Here is a 20,000-nt window from a genome sequence, read left to right as displayed (position 1 = left end):
CCACTTCCTGTTCCTACACCTGTGTACCAGCACAAAGCACGGTCCATAAAGACATGGATGACAGAGTTTGGTGTTGATGAACTTGACTGGCCTGCACAGAGTTCTGACCTCAACTCTGTAATGGGTGGACCGACGTCATATTAAACATGTGACTGAGGTTCAAGGCAGGTGAGCGAATGCTTTTGGCAGTATAGTGTACATCTCTTGTATTCTGGGGTGAAGTCCCTGTGTGTGTGTGTGTGTGTGTGTGTGTGTGTGTGTTGTGGGATGATGTCCCTAAGTGCATGCATGTCACCTGATTGTGTATCTCCCTGTATCAGCAGTGTTCTTTGCTCCTCCATGTGCACTCCATATAACTTTATGCCTTTATGGGCGCCCATGTTCTTCACCCTATGGACCCTGGGAAGGTGTGTGTGTGTGTGTGTGTGTGTGTGTGTGTGTGTGTGTGTGTGTGTGTGTGTGTGTGTGTGTGTGTGTGTGTGTGTGTGTGTGTGTGTGTGTGTGTGTGTGTGTGTGTGTGTGTGTGTGTGTGTGTGTGTGTGTGTGTGTGTGTGTGTGTGTGTGTGTGTGTTCTACAAGCCTTATTGTCATTCACATGGCAAGTATTCCCGTAGACTGTTATAATTACTGCTAATTACTATTACTGCCGTGATTCGTATTTGATGAGATATTATGCAATCAACTGTGTTTCCATGATACAGATCTGAGATCAGGGTGCAGAGTTCTGTGTGCACCAGATTAAATGCAACTTTCTGAATATGCACACATTTGAGCTCTGGCTGTGAAGGTACTATTATACAGCTTGCAACACAAATTAATTTAGGCTCATCTATTTTTAATTGTTTTATGCTGGTTCTCATATTCTGTTTCATCAAACTATTTAACTGTTTTAATCACTTTCTGATTGTTGAAGGTTTTATTCTTGTTGTCAGTCATGGTAGCTTTCAGAGTGGAGTTTGACATTAAACTGCACTTCTGAACCAGCCTCATGCCTTTTAGTCGCATTAAACAGTGCAATCTTATAAACATGCAGATTTATACATGACATTAATATTTACATTTACATTTACATTTATCTAAAGCCACTCACAAACATTAGGAATAACATTTGAACCACACTGCAGTGGAGACCTTAGATAACATTCAATACTACGATTAATATTAATTAATACAAACGATTAATGCTATTTCCAGAGGAGGAGGGCGCAGGAGTTTAAGTAGCCGAAGTGTAGCTGAGGGTGTGCGGGTTGGGTTGGGTTGGGTTGGGTTGGGTTGGGTTGGGTTGGCTTGGGTTGGGTTGGGTTGGGTTGGCTTGGGTTGGGTTGGGTTGGCTTGGGTTGGCTTGGGTTGGGTTGGGTTGGGTTGGGTTGGGTTGGCTTGGGTTGGGTTGGGTTGGGTTGGGTTGGGTTGTTGGAAGTGTTAGGAGAGGAGGCACTCTTGGAACGCTGGGTCTACAACAGCATCTTGAAGATGCAAAGAGACACTCCTGCTCTAGATACCCCCTGGCCTGCACTAGATACCCCCTGGCCTGCACTAGATACCCCCCTGGCCTGCTCTAGATACCCCCTGGCCTGCACTAGATACCCCCTGGCCTGCACTAGATACCCCCCTGCACTAGCAGCACTAGATACCCCCTGGCCTGCACTAGATACCCCCTGGCCTGCTCTAGATACCCCCTGGCCTGCACTAGATACCTCCCTGCACTAGCAGCACTAGATACCCCCTGGCCTGCACTAGATACCCCCTTGCCTGCACTAGAAAACCCCTGGCCTGCACTAGATACCCCCCTGCACTAGATACCCCCTGGCCTGCACTAGATACCCCCCCTGGCCTGCACTAGATACCCCTGTACTAGATACCCCCTGGCCTGCACTAGATACCCCCCTGCACTAGATACCCCTGTACTAGCTGCACTAGATACCCCCCTGGCCTGCACTAGATACCCCCTTGCCTGCACTAGATACCCCCTGGCCTGCACTAGATACCCCCCTGGCCTGCACTAGATACCCCCTGGCCTGCACTAGATACCCCCCTGGCCTGCTCTAGATACCCCCTGGCCTGCTCTAGATACCCCCTGGCCTGCACTAGATACCTCCCTGCACTAGCAGCACTAGATACCCCCTGGCCTGCACTAGATACCCCCTTGCCTGCACTAGAAAACCCCTGGCCTGCACTAGATACCCCCCTGCACTAGATACCCCCCTGCACTAGATACCCCTGTACTAGCTGCAATAGATACCCCCTGGCCTGCACTAGATACCCCCCTGGTCTGCACTAGATACCCCCCTGCAGCACTTATAGTGAGTCGTTCCACTATAGGGGAATAAAATACAACGGAAGCACATACTCAAGATATCTTTTTTCATGTTTTATTCATCGTGTACTCCAGAGAGCACTATTACAGTACAATACAGTGTTCCTGGCTTTTGTTATACATCTATGCACATCTATTTCCTGTACAAAATATCTGTATGTACATGTGAATGCTTAGGTCTTTGAGTGATGTGGTCATTGTTTTCTTGACACACCTTCATTGCTGAAGACACTTCCTGGTCTGCTCGGACGATGCTCATTGGTGGAGTCTGAAGGGGTGGGTCTGCCCGCTGATGTGGAGGAGCTTCATCAGGAGGTCCTTGCTGCTTTCTGATTGGTTAAGAGGAGTGTCCTCGTCGTCGGCATCCAGACAGGATTGGTCGACGGCACAGCCCTCTGAGAAAAAGACACAAGTTATCAGATATTAACACTCGGTGTGTGTCCTTTTGCCAGTATTGCACATGCTGTAAATAAGTCCAAACAGTACAGAGATACAGTAGGCGTCCATAGGAGAGGAGATGGTTCTATAGACTAATGCTGTACAAGGATTACAGTTTCAGTGAATGTTGATGTTCTATCTGCTGTCCAGCTATTGTACACATCTATTCTGAATAACGTTGTAGAGGAGAATAAGCATCAGCCACTCAGCAACTTAAATGTTGTGCTTTTGGCTAAATGGAAATGTCTCATCCTCTAAATTGCAAGATAAATTTACATAGGAGATGATGCTGACAGTGGATGCCCCTTCACATACAGTATACTACATAGCTGTCTATCATTGGATGCCCCTTCACATACAGTATACTACATAGCTGTCTATCATTGGATGCCCCTTCAGATACAGTATACTACGTAGCTGTCTATCATTGGATGCCCCTTCACATACAGTATACTACGTAGCTGTCTATCATTGGATGCCCCTTCACATACAGTATACTACGTAGCTGTCTATCATTGGATGCCCCTTCACATACAGTATACTACATAGCTGTCTCTCATTGGATGCCCCTTCACATACAGTATACTACATAGCTGTCTCTCATTGGATGCCCCTTCACATACAGTATACTACGTAGCTGTCTATCATTGGATGCCCCTTCACATACAGTATACTAAGTAGCTGTCTATCACTGTAGCTGTCTAACATTGGATGCCCCTTCACATACAGTATACTACGTAGCTGTCTATCAGTGGATGCCCCTTCACATACAGTATACTACATAGCTGTCTAATATTGGATGCCCCTTCACATACAGTATACTACATAGCTGTCTATTATGGGATGCCCCTTCACATATTCGTGTAGATGATGATGAGTGGTGAGGAACTGAGCAGGTGTTGTGTTGCCGAGGTGACGCTGATGCGCTGGCGGTGGCGTTGGCGGTGGCGAGGGTTCGTCCTCCTCACCTGAGTCGCAGCAGATGCCCGGGGCGGTGCAGTGGCCGTCCTCGGAGCCGCAGGGTCTCCCGCCGGCCTCGCAGGGGGAGGGCAGGAAGTTCTCCTCCAGGCAGCGCGCGGTCTCGGGGGAGCCCAGGTAGCAGCCCATGCCCTCCCCGCAGCAGATGCTGGGGCCCACGCAGCGCCCGCGCTCCCCCGGCCCACACGACAGGCACTGCAGCCAGCGGCAACAGGGGCATTATGGTATGGCAGAGCACAGCACAGGGGTACTTAATAACCAATCAACATCAACACTGAACACATACACTGGTTCCACTGCAGTTTAAAATGGAAGAAGATGCCTGGTAGTCAAGGCCATTAGACGATTAAGTGAATTCAATGAACTGTATGATTATGTTGTTATATGATATTTTAATAATATATTATAATATAACTATATAATTACATTATTTATTCATTTTAACTTAAGGATGTGGAATTATTCTAGTCTGGTTTTCACCATACTAAACTCAATCTTTTAAGATTGAACATTAGTCTGGCGAGGCTGCGCTTTGTTTGTACTGCACTTCGCGTCGCTTAAGTTTAGTTTTCGGAGCGTCACCGGCCAATAGCGTGCCAGGACTAGAGTATGACCGTTTCTGATTGGAGCCAAAGGTTCTGGCAGTAAACAGCGAAAATAGATGGTTTCCAGCCTGAGCTGCCGGGCCAAATTCAAATTCCCCGGAAGTTCAGGCAGGGTTCACCCAGCCTAGAATTATTCCAACAATGACCAGGAATATGACTCTCTGGTAAAATAGGCACCTTCACAAGGCAGTAAAATAGAAAGGGACTCCTAAACGCACCTTCCTGGGTAGGTCCTGCAGGGCTCTCTTGCCCCCGATGGGGCAGTTGGAGATGTAGCAGGCCGTGCAGACGGACAGAAGGCACAGCAGGCAGAAGACCAGACCCGGGGCTCCAGACATTACTGGTGGACACCAGGAGAGACCAGGAGAGAGAGGCAGGAGAAGTTAGGAGCACACAGTCACAGAACACCATCAGCTCTATCAGAACATTCAGTCTGAGCTGTTCATTGAAATATGAAATGGCCGACTTAAATCTTTAAAAAAATCTTGAATCTAAGTAAAGGTCCTGCAGTATAAATGACAAACGGACTTACTTTGCGAGGTTGAGGGTTGAGTTGCTCTGAGGTGCTGGTTTGCGTTGTGTCAGGAGGGAAGAAGCTTCTTTGGTCTTGGGTGTGAGAAGTGGCCCTTATATACTCTTAAGAGCCCCGAGGGCATGATGTGGGTCCATATCTGCTGATTAACGGTGATCAGCAGCAGATTAATTGAGTGACCCCGTAGGGTCAGTGCATGGGCTGTAGGAAGTCCAGTAATGAGCTGTGAGGCTTTAATGGAGATCGCCGTGCCCATGCATAAGGACATCAGCACGCCACGGCAGGACAAGGTTAAGTGGCGGGTGGTGGTCAGAGTTCTAAGTTAAATTCTGACAAAAGCACAAGTATAGCTTTTTGGCCAGAGAGGCACCGTGGTGCAACCCTAAGACCATGCATGCACACGCACACACACACACACACACACACACACACACACACCCTACTCATCTGATAGACTAGGCTGCATGCACAATTAAAATCAAAATTAGATTAGATTCTGTAATGAAATGCCCACATACTGTATGTCCAGCCCCACTGTGCTGGCCTCACCTGTCAACATCTGTCAACACCTGTCTGTTAGCCTACATCAGCTCATGAGTTCACTTTTGCGTTTAATACCATAAGGAACAGCGAGAGGCCTAGTCTGACAGTACCTCAGTGGAGTGCCAACACAACAGTATTATATTATATAAAAGATGATGAGAAGAAAACATTTAATCTTCATCCACACATGTGTCACATAAACTTAAACCGTCACATAAAATGAAGGTATTGTCATGGCCTAGGATTCCAAGAGAATAAAAATGGCAGCCTAATATATTCCTCTAGTCATGCTCTTCTAATTAGAATGAGGTCAGCATGCATTTAATATGATCACCTTTACACCGTACAGCCCAGTAATTTACGCATTTAATTGATTTTAATGATGTGCAGGGCCAGTGAATTAAACTTCATTATATGACCACAGTCAAAAGGCCAACTGAGTTAAAATACCCCGACTGACGCAATTAACTTGACGCAACTTCTGTCAGGAGGCCTATCTTAATTTTATAGTCAGCTGGGCGCAAACTGTTCTGAAACACTTTTATGCGCAAACTGTTTTACTATTTGCCACACTTTAAGGGAGAGTATGACCTTTTTATTATTTTTTTTATAGGCTGTAGGCTGTAGCGTGTGAGATTTATTTATTTATTTATTTTTCCTAAATTTGTATTTAGATCCTTTATTGCTAGACCATAATATTATTCAAATCAATTTGGGTTACGGTCGTCTCTAAATGACTCTCCTACAGCTGGCTATAACAGTAGGCGAGGAGATTGACCTAATCTGCAGCATTTAATTCTATTATCACGCAGTGAAATAGGGCCATGTATTGTTTACAGGGGATTAACCAACAGATTTCATTTTTGACTGCCGACAGACAGCATCGCGACTCCTCCTCTATGTTGGCTGGCATCGCCCTCCACCTGAGCACCGTAAGCGGAAGCCAACATGGCGGAGTTTCGGTAGCTCCGTAGTGACCAACGCAGCTTCACACGTAACGTCAGCAGTCACGGACTAATTATTAGAGAAAATACGTCGTATTCAGGCTTCGTTTCCTACTATACTTGTAGACGGGACGTTTGTTGGAAGAATTTGTCTGGCCACCGTCTCAGCAATTGCGTTAGCCTACTGGCTCAGAATCTCCAACGTCGCTGACAGACCTTAACGCTAGCTCAGTGACAGGGGGAGTAGCCTATCCCGCAAGGGTGTCTCGGTTTCTGGGTTGGGGTTCCGGAGGATCGTTGTGGAGAAATGTTTCAAAGGTAGGTAAGGTTATACAAGATAACTGTTTATTTGCAGCTCTGTCCTCTTCGTTGTTTTTAATCCGTTGAACGACATTGCTCTCCCATCTTTTTTATGCTCGAGTGACAGTCAGCTGACACGTAGCAGGTCAGCAGCCTACTCGATCTCCGGCGAGCTTCACACAGATAAGAACATAACAGGGCAGCACAGAGGGGGTTTGAGTTGCTACCGTGTGACCTGATGAGACTACGCATTCTGTATGGTCTTGCTTTGTTCTGTGTCCCTGTACTCCTATAGGTTTCGGCTACAGTAAGTGTCCTAGCATAGAGGGGTTTGTTTGGCAGCACATATTCATTGTGGCTCGTTGTTATCCATGTAGCCTGAATCTGTCTGATTGGGAGAGTTTGTGTCTGTGCACATTTGTATGGCAGACTTCATGTCAATATGATGGAGTGTTGCTTCATAAAATGATGTCATGGCATTTCTTCACACTCCTTTGTTGTTGTGTAGAGTAGACTACAGTACACATTCTGACTCCTCCCATATGTGATGGTCTTTAATGGTGTTTAATAATCCCGCCCTCCCCTCTGAACTGAACCCCCCCACCACCACCCCCCCCCCCCCTCACTCTCAGTCTCACTCTGCATCTGATGGAAAATAAAGCTCCATCACTTCCCAGCGGCCCTCGGTCACACAGCACCCGCCTCTTGGATGATAATAAGTGCGTGTGTGTGTGTGCGTGCGTGTGTGTGTCGGGGTGGGGTGGGGGGGGTTGGGGGCAGTGTGCCAAGAGAAGGATGATCATGCTGCATCTTCCCTGATGTGTCATTCATAGCCACTGAGGGTCCTCTCCTGTAGAGCGAACTGTGTCCAGAACAACACATAGCCACTGAGGGTCCTCTCCTGTAGAGCGAACTGTGTCCAGAGACACAGTGGCTATGTGTTAGCAGCATTCATAGCCACTGAGGGTCCTCTCCTGTAGAGCGAACTGTGTCCAGAACAACACATAACAGCATTCATAGCCACTGAGGATCCTCTCCTGTAGAGCCAACTGTGTCCAGAACAACACATAATCATCAATGCTGCTCTGCTGTAGACGCAGTCTGGCTCAAGCTTGTTGTTCTTGCCATATTGTAGCGGGACTCTGCCGTGAGGCTTGAAGGGTGTCACACGGTACACACAGAAGGCCTCACGCTGCAGGTCCTTGTGTGCATAAAGTTCCTGCTCAGTAGAGACCGATCTGTGTGCATAAAGTGTGTGTGTGTGTGTGTGTGTGTGTGTATTGTGCTCAGTAGAGACCGATCTGTGTGCATAAAGTGTGTGTGTGTGTGTGTGTATTGCGCTCAGTAGAGACCGATCCGTGTGCATAAAGTGTGTGTGTGTGTGTGTGTGTGTATTGTGCTCAGTAGAGACCGATCCGTGTGCATAAAGTGTGTGTGTGTGTGTGTGTGTGTGTGTGTGTGTGTGTGTGTGTATTGCGCTCAGTAGAGACCGATCCATGTGCAGCACCCACATTTATCAGCTGATATGTAAATACAGAGTCTTTATTTTCACACAGCTCAAGTGTGTGTGTTTGAATATCTGATGTGATCGTTTTTACAGATAGTCACAAGACATGAACCGTGTGTGTGTGTGTGTGTGTGTGTGTGTGTGTGTGCCTTCATTGCCACAGGGCACATGTTGGCATTCCAGGAATGAGTGAGATATCCTGGCTGTCTGAAGTCAGCTGCAGCTGAACCACACCCTAGTCCAGCGTCTGACACAGCAAAGACAACGTCCTCACACACACACACACACACACACACACACACACACACACACACACATACACACACACTGACACAGTAAAGCAGCAACCTCACACACACGTCCTCTCACACGTCTTCACACGTCCTCACACACTAACACGGTAAAGACAACATCCTCACACACACACACACACACACACATCCTTACACACTGACACAGTGACACAGTGAAGACAACGTCCTCATTCACACACACATCCTCATCCACTAACACCATAAAGACAACGTCCTCACACACACACACACACACACACACACTCACTCTCTCACACACACACTCACACTCACACTCACTCTCTCTCTCTCTCCCATACAAACACACATGGAATAGGTAGAGGTAGGTTTCCTCTTTCAGACAGTGAGTGGGGTGGGGGGTGGGGGGTGGGGGGGGGGCGAAATCCCCCTTTAAGCAGACCTAGAAAGTATCGTTACATTCGAACTGAACTGCTTGCCAATCTGACAGAGATCGATATCCCACTATTGACGTCTTTGCGACGCGCCTCTTTAAGCAGACAGGAAACGTTCGAATTTTGCTTCCATAGAGATGCATTATGTTGCCTTGTCAGTAATGAAGGATCTTTGAGTCCTGTCGCACCTTCTCATTCTAGAGTCCTGTGTGCTAGAGTCCTGTCGCACCTTCTCATTCTAGAGTCCTGTGTGCTAGAGTCCTGTCACACCTTCTCATTTTAGAGTCCTGTGTGCTAGAGTCCTGTCGCACCTTCTCATTCTGGAGTCCTGTGTGCTAGAGTCCTGTCGCACCTTCTCATTCTAGAGTCCTGGCACACCTTCTCATTCTAGAGTCCTGTGTGCTAGAGTCCTGTCACACCTTCTCATTCTAGAGTCCTGTCACACCTTCTCATTCTAGAGTCCTGTGTGCTAGAGTCCTGGCACACCTTCTCATTTTAGAGTCCTGTGTGCTAGAGTCCTGTCGCACCCAAAGATCCTTAATTATTGACAAGATAGAGCAACGTAATGCATCTCTATGGAAGCAAAATTCGAACAGTTCCGGTCTGCTTAAAGAGGCGTGTCGCAAAGACGTCATAGTGGGATATCGATCTCTGTCAGATTGGCAAGCAGTTCAGTTTGAATGTTACAGGTCTGCTTAAAGGGGGATTTAGCCCCCCTCCCCTTTGCAAAGACAGAACGCGGAAATGATCGAACGTTTGCGCCTCTCGCTCCGCTTTAACCCTCTCTGTCGCACCTTCTCATTCTGGAGTCCTGTGTGCTAGAGTCCTGTCGCACCTTCTCATTCTAGAGTCCTGGCACACCTTCTCATTCTAGAGTCCTGTGTGCTAGAGTCCTGTCACACCTTCTCATTCTAGAGTCCTGGCACACCTTCTCATTCTAGAGTCCTGTGTGCTAGAGTCCTGGCACACCTTCTCATTCTAGAGTCCTGTGTGCTAGAGTCCTGTCACACCTTCTCATTCTAGAGTCCTGGCACACCTTCTCATTCTAGAGTCCTGTGTGCTAGAGTCCTGGCACACCTTCTCATTCTAGAGTCCTGTGTGCTAGAGTCCTGGCACACCTTCTCATTCTAGAGTCCTGTGTGCTAGAGTCCTGGCACACCTTCTCATTCTAGAGTCCTGTGTGCTAGAGTTCTGGCACACCTTCTCATTGCTATTGTAGTCGAGATAAGAAACTACAACTCCCAGAATTATCTTCCTGGCTCTGCTGATACGGGTAGGCTGCATACTGTATTTACTGTAGTTACTAAGGCCTTGTTCAGGCTGCATCCCAAAGCCGTTTTTTCCCCAAATCAGAATCCGATGTTACTGACTGTCCTCGTTACATATTGCAAGTGATCAGATGGGATCTGCATGTCCGTATTGACATAGTCCACATACACACTCAAGTCCACATCCACATTGATTTCTCTGGCAACAGGCTTCGTCCTCAATCTCCTTGTCTGTCCACAGACTGTTGTTTTCTTGTTGTTGTTTTCTTCCACCATTTTTTAGCCTGGAGGCCAGACTCTCTTCTTCTTCGCCTTGAATTAACTTCCATCTCTCCGGATCTACGTTGTTTTTGCTGTTGTTGTTGTTGTTGTTGTTGTTGTTTGTGTCACGTTGTGACATGGAAGGCACTTCAAAATCCTATTCAAGAGAAGTTCAGATTGAAATGGATCTGTAAAAATCCAATTGGAATCACATTCAAAACCACCTCCATTTGTGCTTTGAATCAGATTTGGAAAAATTAGATCTCGTGGATTCTCACTTTGCTGACTGCCGGAAAAATAAGCTAGATACAATCTGGATATGCTAAACTAAGCTAGATACAATCTGGATATGCCAAACTAAGCTAGATACAATCTGGATATGCTAAACTAAGCTAGATACAATCTGGATATGCCAAACTAAGCTAGATACAATCTGGATATGCTAAAAATCAGATTTGGCGTGATGATGTGAACAAGGCTTAACTGAGGTGAATGTCTCCTCTCTCTCTCTCTCTCTCTCTCTCTCTCTCTCTCTCTCTCTCTCTCTCTCTCTCTCTCTCTCTCAGGTGAGCCCCGTGTGATCAGGTTGAGGTGCCCTCTCCTCACACTCATCCCCTCTCTGCTCCCTCCCTCCGGTTGCCGCGGCGACGAGAGCAGGCGTTGTGATGTCGCTGGCGTCGGCCGTGCCCTCCCCCCCGCTGCCCCCTCTGGACGCGCTGGACGCGCTGTCGCTGTCGTCGCTGCTGTCCGGCGAGGAGGAGGACGGGGTGGCGGACGGGGAGCTGGGCGACCTGGAGGTGAACCCGTACGACGGGCTGCCCTTCTCCTCGCGCTACTACAGCCTGCTGGAGCAGCGGCGCCACCTGCCTGTCTGGAGTCTCAAGTACAGCCTGCTGGAGCACCTGGAGGAGCACAGCATGGTGGTCCTGAGCGCGCCCAGTGGCTCCGGCAAGAGCACCCAGGTGAGAATGCAGCACATACACACACACACACACACACACACACACACACACACACACACACACACACAGCATGGTGGTCCTGAGCGCGCCCAGTGGCTCCGGCAAGAGCACCCAGGTGAGAATGCAGCACATACACACACACACACACACACACACACACACACACACAGCATGGTGGTCCTGAGCGCGCCCAGTGGCTCCGGCAAGAGCACCCAGGTGAGAATGCAGCGCACAGGTGAGAATGCAGCGCACAGGTGAGAATGCAGCGCACAGGTGAGGATGTAGTGTGTAGTGCACAGGTGAGAATGTAGTGTGTAGTGTACAGGTGAGGATGTAGTGTGTAGTGCACAGGTGAGGATGCAGCGCACAGGTGAGGGAGAAACCACAGCTCACACAGGTGAGGGAGAAACCACAGGTGAGGGTGGTCAGTGTGTGTTCGTTGGTAGGCTGCCTCTCTAAACCCTTTTAAACATACTCTGCTGCCTTGAAACTTCGGAATGCTGCTGTTCAGAGTGTTAGTGCGTCAGAGTGCCACATTCTCATATAGGTCAGAGTGTACACTGGGCACACACACACAGACACAGACACACACACACACACACTCACACACACACACACACACACACAGAGAGAGGTGAGAGTGTACACTGGGCACACACACACAGACACACACACACACACACTCACACACACACACACACACACACACACACACACAGAGAGAGGTGAGAGTGTACACTGGGCATACACACACACTCACACACACTCACACACACAGAGAGAGGTCAGAGTATACACTGGGCACACACACACACACACACACACACACACACACACACACACACACACACACACACACACACACACACACACACACACACACACAGAGAGAGGTGAGAGTGTACACTGGGCATACACACACACTCACACACACTCACACACACAGAGAGAGGTCAGAGTATACACTGGGCACACACACACACACACACACACACACACACACACACACACACACACACACACACATACACACACACACACTTCTCGTCCTCATGCTCTGTGGTGTGTGTGCCTAGGTGCCGCAGTGGTGTGTGGAGTACACCCTTTCTCTCTCACACATACACACACACACACACACACACACACACACACACACACACTTCTCATCCTCATGCTCTGTGGTGTGTGTGCCCAGGTGCCGCAGTGGTGTGTGGAGTACACCCTTTCTCTCACACACACACACACACACACACACACACACACACACTTCTCATCCTCATGCCCTGTGGTGTGTGTGCCTAGGTGCCGCAGTGGTGTGTGGAGTACGCGCTCTCTCACACACACACACACACACACTTCTCATCCTCATGCTCTGTGGTGTGTGTGCCCAGGTGCCGCAGTGGTGTGTGGAGTACACCCTTTCTCTCTCTCACACACACACACACACACACTTCTCATCCTCATGCTCTGTGGTGTGTGTGCCCAGGTGCCGCAGTGGTGTGTGGAGTACACCCTTTCTCTCTCTCACACACACACACACACACACACACACACACACACACTTCTCATCCTCATGCTCTGTGGTGTGTGTGCCCAGGTGCCGCAGTGGTGTGTGGAGTACACCCTTTCTCTCTCACACACACACACACACACACACACACACACACACACACTTCTCATCCTCATGCTCTGTGGTGTGTGTGCCCAGGTGCCGCAGTGGTGTGTGGAGTACACCCTTTCTCTCTCACACACACACACACACACACACACACACACACTTCTCATCCTCATGCTCTGTGGTGTGTGTGCCCAGGTGCCGCAGTGGTGTGTGGAGTACACCCTTTCTCTCACACACACACACACACACACACACACACACACACACACACTTCTCATCCTCATGCTCTGTGGTGTGTGTGCCCAGGTGCCGCAGTGGTGTGTGGAGTACACCCTTTCTCTCTCACACACACACACACACACACACTTCTCATCCTCATGCTCTGTGGTGTGTGGAGTACACCCTTTCTCTCACACACACACACACACACACACACACACTTCTCATCCTCATGCTCTGTGGTGTGTGTGCCTAGGTGCCGCAGTGGTGTGTGGAGTACGCGCTCTCGCAGCAGTTTGCTGACGGGCTGGTGTGCTGCTGTGAGCCGTACGCGGCGGCCGCCTGCAGCCTGGCGCTGCACGTGGCGGACGAGATGGACCTCAGCCTGGGCCTGGAGGTGGGCTACTGCGTCCCGCACGACGACGCCTGCACCCCCGACACGCTGCTCAGGTGAGGCCCAAAGCTCTGGGATGTGCCTGCTCATTGGCCAAGTGTGACCTGCGCAGCCTGCAGCACCTCTGATTGGGAGTCGCTGCTAGCTAAAACCCCAGGGTGCTAGCATCACTTACTAGCTAAAGCCCCAGGGTGCTAGCATCACTTACTAGCTAAAGCCCCATGGTGCTAGCATCACTTACTAACTAAAACCCCAGGGTGCTAGCATCACTTACTAACTAAAACCCCAGGGTGCTAGCATCACTTATCACTTACTAGCTAAAACCCCAGGGTGCTAGCATCACTTACTAGCTAAAACCCCAGAGTGCTAGCCTCATGGTGCTAGCATCACTTACTAGCTAAAACCCCAGGGTGCTAGCATCACTTACTAGCTAAAACCCCAGAGTGTTAGCATCACTTACTAGCTAAAGCCCCATGGTGCTAGCATCACTTACTAACTAAAACCCCAGGGTGCTAGCATCACTTACTAGCTAAAACCCCAGGGTGCTAGCATCACTTATCACTTACTAGCTAAAACCCCAGGGTGCTAGCATCAATTACTAGCTAAAACCCCAGGGTGCTAGCATCACTTACTAGCTAAAACCCCAGGGTGCTAGCATCGCTTACTAGCTAAAACCCCAGGGTGCTAGCATCACTTATCACTTACTAGCTAAAACCCCAGGGTGCTAGCATCGTTTACTAGCTAAAACCCCAGGGTGCTAGCATCACTTACTAGCTAAAACCCCAGGGTGCTAGCATCACTTACTAGCTAAAACCCCAGAGTGCTAGCATCACGGTGCTAGCATCACTTACTAGCTAAAACCCCAGGGTGCTAGCATCACTTACTAGCTAAAACCCCAGAGTGCTAGCATCACTTACTAGCTAAAACCCCAGGGTGCTAGCATCATTTACTAGCTAGAACCCCAGAGTGCTAGCATCACTTACTAGCTAAAACCCCAGGGTGCTAGCATCATTTACTAGCTAGAACCCCAGAGTGCTAGCATCACTTACTAGCTAAAACCCCAGGGTGCTAGCATCACTTACTAGCTAAAACCCCAGAGTGCTAGCATCACTTACTAGCTAAAACCCCAGAGTGCTAGCATCACTTACTAGCTAAAACCCCAGGGTGCTAGCATCACTTACTAGCTAAAACCCCAGGGTTTGTAATCAAGGGGTGCCTCTCAACATGCCTCCTCGATCCTCGATGCTCGATCCTCGAGGGGCGTTCCCACTGATCTATAACTAACACTGGATAGACTATCCCATTGTTTCCCCCCCATCATTCTTTATGTAGATCAGTGAGGATCGAGGCATCGAGGAGCGAGGGAGGACGTATAAACGCTGCATGAGAGGCACCCATAGTCAGTTCTAGAAGTCAAGCTATAGCATGTTAGGACCATTCCCAAAAACTGCACCTGGAGAACATGAGCAGTTATCTGAGCAAAGTAAACGGCTAACACAAACAACAACACTGTGCTTTAAGTGGTCTAACACAAACAACAACACTGTGCTTTAAGTGGTCGGTTTTTTTTAGGGCATTGGTTGGGGATCATCTTAGAAAAGTCACACTAGCATTGCTGCACTGCACTGCGCTGTACTGCTCTGTGCATCCTTAAAATTAACTTTGTGAGAGTCATTTAGCTTGTTGTGACATAGAGCTGCAGAGGGCAAGAACTTCTTTTTGTCCTACATAGCACCATAAAGGGTTTTAAATAGAGCATTTAGCGACTTTTATAGGTGAAGTAGCTGAAAGTTTGCTGCATAATGTTGGATAACTTTGCTAAAGTCACAGAAAAGATGGAACATTATCTCTACAGCCGGCACTGACGGGCCTATAGACGGGTGTCCTGACTGCCTGGCCTATAGACGGGTGTCCTGACTTCCGCTGCTCTCTGTATGCCACCTGCACTGTGCCATTTCACATTCGCTACAACTTTCACTACAACTCCCAGAATGCACCACGCGTCTGAGTGCCTCCATGCGGTGAGGTGCTGGCCTGTCTGCAACTGATTCAGATCTGTCAGGAAAAGGGCTGCTCTGATTGGCTGTTTAGCTTGCCTACCTGTAACTGAGAAGCACAGCGTCATCATCAGATATTCTCATCAGGAGATGCAATCCTAGTAGTCAGGATTTCAGGTTCTCTTCTCCTCAGTCTCAGTCTCAGGTTATGTCCAGAAGTCAAGCGTACACGCTGGGTAGTACCTTCTTCCCAGTAGCGTATTAGTTAGCTTGCTCCTCAGTATGCGTCCCTACCTACATTTGGACAGCACTAACTAGTTGGCGTCACCTGACTCGGGGAGGGGGGTGTGTTGACGATTTGCATGACGTGTGGAGCTTGACCTGCGCTGCGCAATGGATTATGGGATACCCGAGGGCAAAAAAGATGCATCGATGCACGCTTGGAAATCACGCCAAACGAAGTAGCCAACTAGTGAGAGCGCTTGACTTTCGGACAGTCTATTCTGACGTAACTTCCGGGAAATGCACACTGCCCAGCGTGCACGCTTGACTTCTAGACACAACCTCAGTCTCTTCCTTAACCTGTCTGTCTGAACAAGGGCAGCTAATGTTAGCACTGCTAGTGTGTCCCGCTAACAGTCTCAGTCTCCTCCTGTCTGTCTGAACAAGGGCAGCTAATGTTAGCACTGCTAGTGTGTCCCGCTAACAGTCTCAGTCTCCTCCTGTCTGTCTGAACAAGGGCAGCTAATGTTAGCACTGCTAGTGTGTCCCGCTAACAGTAGGATGTCATCTACGTGCTGATTGGCAGTGGGCACAAGGTGACCTATCACAAAGCAGCTAGTGCTTGCCCTGTGTGCAGTTAATAGGTGCGTTTGACTTCATGTAGCCGTCTTAAGACGACTGCAGACGAGACTATTTCTGACATTCTGATAGGTTTTCAACCATGACGTATGTTTGAAAGACCTATCAGAATGTCAGAAATAGTCTCGTCTGCAGTCGTCTTAAGACGGCTACATGAAGTCAAACGCACCTATTATAACAGAGATGAACCCCCCCCCCCCCCCCCCCCCGGTGGTCAGGTTTGAGACGGACGCGCTGCTGCTGGGGGACATGATGGCGGACCCGCTGCTGCGGCAGTACGGGGTTCTGGTTCTGGACGAGGTGCAGGAGCGGACGCTGTCCAGCGACGTGCTGCTGGGGCTGCTGAGGGACGTGTGTGCGCAGCGGAGCGAGCTGCGCGTCATCGTGCTGACCGACCCGCACACCGCCCCCGCCATCGCCGCCTTCCTCGGGGACAACGTGCCCCTCCTGGCCCTCCCCCCCCCAGACCTCCCCCCCAGCCTGGAGACGGTGTACCGGGACCCCCCCGCCGGACGAGACCCCCCCGCCGCCTCCTGCCACATGGTGCTGGACCTGCACCGCCGGGGAGAGGAGGGGGACATACTCGTCTTCCTGCCCAGCGCTCAGGTGTGTGTGTGTGTGTGTGTGTGTGTGTGTGTGTGTGTGTGGAGCAGGGGGACATACTCGTCTTCCTGCCCAGCGCTCAGGTGTGTGTGTGTGTGTGTAGTGTGTAGTGTGTGTAGTGTGTGTAGTGTGTGTGTGTGTGTGTGTGTGTGTGTGTGTGTGTGTGTGTGTGTGTGTGTGTGTGTGGAGGAGGAGGGGGACATCCTCGTGTTCCTGCCCAGCCCTCAGGTGTGTGTGTGTGTGTGTGTGTGTGTGTGTGTGTGTGTGTGTGTGTGTGTGTGTGGAGCAGGGGGACATACTCGTCTTCCTGCCCAGCACTCAGGTGTGTGTGTGTGTGTGTGTGTGTGTGTGTGTGTGTGTGTGTGTGTGTGTGTGTGTGTGTGTGTGTATGTGTGTGTGTGTGTGTGTGTGTGTGTGTTGCATTGAACTGAATTGTGTAGTCGCATGTGAGCACCTTGTGACTATGTATAGATGTTGGAGTGTGTGTGTGTGTGTGTGTGTGTGTGTGTGTGTGTGTGTGTGTGTGTGTGTGTGCCATTGCGCTGTAAGGCCAGCTCCTAATCTCATTACTCTCCTTTATATACGGCTGAAGCTGAAGCGTGACTGAGGCTGATGCTCCCTGCTGTTGGGCCTTCACCTCTCCTCTCCTCTCTCACTTTGCCCTCTCTATCCCTCTCTCCTTCACCTCTCCTCTCTCACTTTGCCCTCTCTATCCCTCCTTCACCTCTCCTCTCTCACTTTGCCCTCTCTATCCCTCCTTCACCTCTCCTCTCTCACTTTGCCCTCTCTATCCCTCTCTCCTTCACCTCTCCTCTCTCACTTTGCCCTCTCTATCCCTCTCTCCTTCACCTCTCCTCTCTCACTTTGCCCTCTCTATCCTTCTCTCCTTCACCTCTCCTCTCTCACTTTGCCCTCTCCATCCCTCTCTCCTTCACCTTCCTCTCTCACTTTGCCCTCTCTATCCCTCCTTCACCTCTCCTCTCTCACTTTGCCCTCTCTATCCCTCTCTCCTTCACCTCTCCTCTCTCACTTTGCCCTCTCTATCCCTCTCTGCTTCACCTCTCCTCTCTCACTTTGCCCTCTCTATCCCTCCTTCACCTCTCCTCTCTCACTTTGCCCTCTCTCCTTCACCTCTCCTCTCTCACTTTGCCCTCTCTATCCCTCTCTCCACCTCTCCTCTCTCACTTTGCCCTCTCTATCCCTCTCTCCTTCACCTCTCCTCTCTCACTTTGCCCTCTCTATCCCTCTCTCATTCACCTCTCCTCTCTCACTTTGCCCTCTCTATCCCTCTCTCCTTCATCTCTCCTCTTTCCCTTCTCCTTTTGTTTCTTTCTGTCTTTTCTTCTTCTCTCTCTTCTGCTCTATGTTGGTCTCTGGTCACTCTCTCTTTTCTCTCTTATACCTTCATCCATCTCTCTCTCTCTCTCTCTCTTTCTCTTCCTGCTCTCTCTCTCTCTCTCTCTCTCCCCCTCTCTCTCTCTCTCTCTCTCTCTCTCTCTCTCTTCCTGCCCTCTCTCTCTTTCTCTTCCTGCCCTCTCCCTCTCTCTCTCTCTCTGTTCCACTTTCTCACACTGTGTTATGCAGCTTGTCCTGTCCTGGTGGCTCTAGCTTATTCTCTGGGTGTGATGTCGCTCTCTCTAATTGTGTCATATCCTCAATATCCCCCCGAGGACTCAGGAGTCCTTTCTGCCTCTCTCACTGTCCTGCTTCTGTTCTGTCCCTCATATCTCTCACATATCTGACATCTCTCTCTCCCTCTCCCTCTCCCTCTCCCTCTCCCTCTCCCTCTCCCTCTCTCCCTCTCTCTCCCTCTCTCCCTCTCCCTCCCTCTCTCTCCCTCTCTCTCCCTCTGGGCCTGTGAAACATAAATCCTCAAAATGGCTGCAGTGTTTCAGGTGTCTCTTCAGGTGACACCACCTCACACACACACACACACACACACACACACACACACACACACACACACACACACACACACACACACACACACACACACACACACACACACACACACACACACACACACACACACACACACACACACACACACACACACACATACACACCTGTTCTCTCCTACTCCCCTCCCTGTTACACACACACACACACATACACACCTGCTCTCTCCTACTCTCCTCCCTGTTACACACACACACACACACACACACACACACACAAACACCCTTTGTGTCAACAACCACACCCTGTCCTGAGTGAGTGCTCTCCTGATCCTACCCGTGTTCCTGCTGTGTAGAGCAGCCAAGGCATCTAGTTAAGGCCCTGTGTGTGTGTGTGTGTGTGTGTGTGTGTGTGTGTGTGTGTGTGTGTGTGTGTCAGTCAGCCATCCCTTTAACTGCCGTCAGCAGCCGTCCCTTTAAGAACAACACACCCACTCAGCTGCCACAATCAGCAAACGATAGCCAAGCTCAGAAGAAGGCTCACGCCAACATGTGTTTATGTGTGTGTCAGAGAGCGAGAGAGAAAGAGGATCTTTGTGTGTGTGTGCGTGTGTGTGTGTGTGTGTGTGATGTCTCTTCACAGCTGAGCTGTTTACCAGTTGACACTTTGACATGTGTTTGTGGGTAATTTTTGAACTGTGTGAATTGGAAGTGTGTGAAGTTGCAGTGTGTGTGTGTGTGTGTGTGTGTGTGTTTACGTCTCAGCTCCTAATCGGTGTGGTCATTAGTGGTGCTGAACGTTAAACACTGCAGTAGAGTTCTCACACTCTGCAGCTACACAGCTACACCTGTTTCAGCTGGGACATTAAGGTGCTGTGTCCACCAAACGCGTTTTTTGCGCCGACGGCGACAATTTTCAATGTAAAGTCTATGTAGCTCTGCGCTCACAGCGCTGAGCGCCCTCGGCGAAAAAAAACGGTCGGCGCCGACCTTTTTTGTCGCAGCGCTCAGAGCGCTCAAAGTTGAAATCTGTTCAACTTTTAGAACAGCGC

General features: G+C 49.6%; 2 protein-coding genes across 2 annotated transcripts in view; one reads left to right on the top strand and one right to left on the bottom strand.

Moving 5' to 3' along the window:
• Positions 1-2,372: 2,372 nt before the first annotated feature.
• Positions 2,373-4,925, bottom strand: oxt (oxytocin). Its single transcript, XM_062554197.1, has 4 exons — positions 4,868-4,925; positions 4,554-4,675; positions 3,721-3,925; positions 2,373-2,709 (listed from the first exon to the last, which is right to left on the bottom strand). Exons 2-4 carry the CDS (start codon positions 4,671-4,673, stop codon positions 2,570-2,572), a joined length of 465 nt encoding a protein of 154 aa, XP_062410181.1. The 5' UTR covers positions 4,674-4,675; positions 4,868-4,925; the 3' UTR covers positions 2,373-2,569.
• A 1,427-nt stretch (positions 4,926-6,352) lies between these two features.
• The window catches only part of dqx1 (DEAQ box RNA-dependent ATPase 1), a 30,731-nt gene continuing 17,083 nt past the window's right edge, over positions 6,353-20,000 (top strand). Inside the window, exons 1-4 of the mRNA XM_062554573.1 lie at positions 6,353-6,672; positions 10,963-11,358; positions 13,452-13,645; positions 16,666-17,053. Of these exons, the coding sequence (XP_062410557.1) occupies positions 11,062-11,358; positions 13,452-13,645; positions 16,666-17,053 (879 nt within the window). The 5' untranslated portion in view covers positions 6,353-6,672; positions 10,963-11,061. The remainder of the gene's footprint in view (positions 6,673-10,962; positions 11,359-13,451; positions 13,646-16,665; positions 17,054-20,000) is intronic.

Source organism: Sardina pilchardus, chromosome 14 (genome assembly GCF_963854185.1).
Source record: "Sardina pilchardus chromosome 14, fSarPil1.1, whole genome shotgun sequence".
NCBI lineage: Eukaryota > Metazoa > Chordata > Actinopteri > Clupeiformes > Clupeidae > Sardina > Sardina pilchardus.
The sequence above is the reverse complement of the archived record's forward strand: the minus strand, read 5'-3'. Positions and strand labels throughout refer to the sequence as shown.

Bases quoted from the DNA above. Each gene is read 5' to 3' on its own strand.
- oxt (XM_062554197.1), bottom strand. From the start codon at position 4,673: ATGTCTGGAGCCCCGGGTCTGGTCTTCTGCCTGCTGTGCCTTCTGTCC. The intron at 3,926-4,553 runs GTGCGTTTAGGA...CGCTGGCTGCAG, and splicing joins TGCAGGACCTACCCAGGAAG to TGCCTGTCGTGTGGGCCGGG. The intron at 2,710-3,720 runs GTGAGGAGGACG...TCTTTTTCTCAG, and splicing joins GGGCATCTGCTGCGACTCAG to AGGGCTGTGCCGTCGACCAA.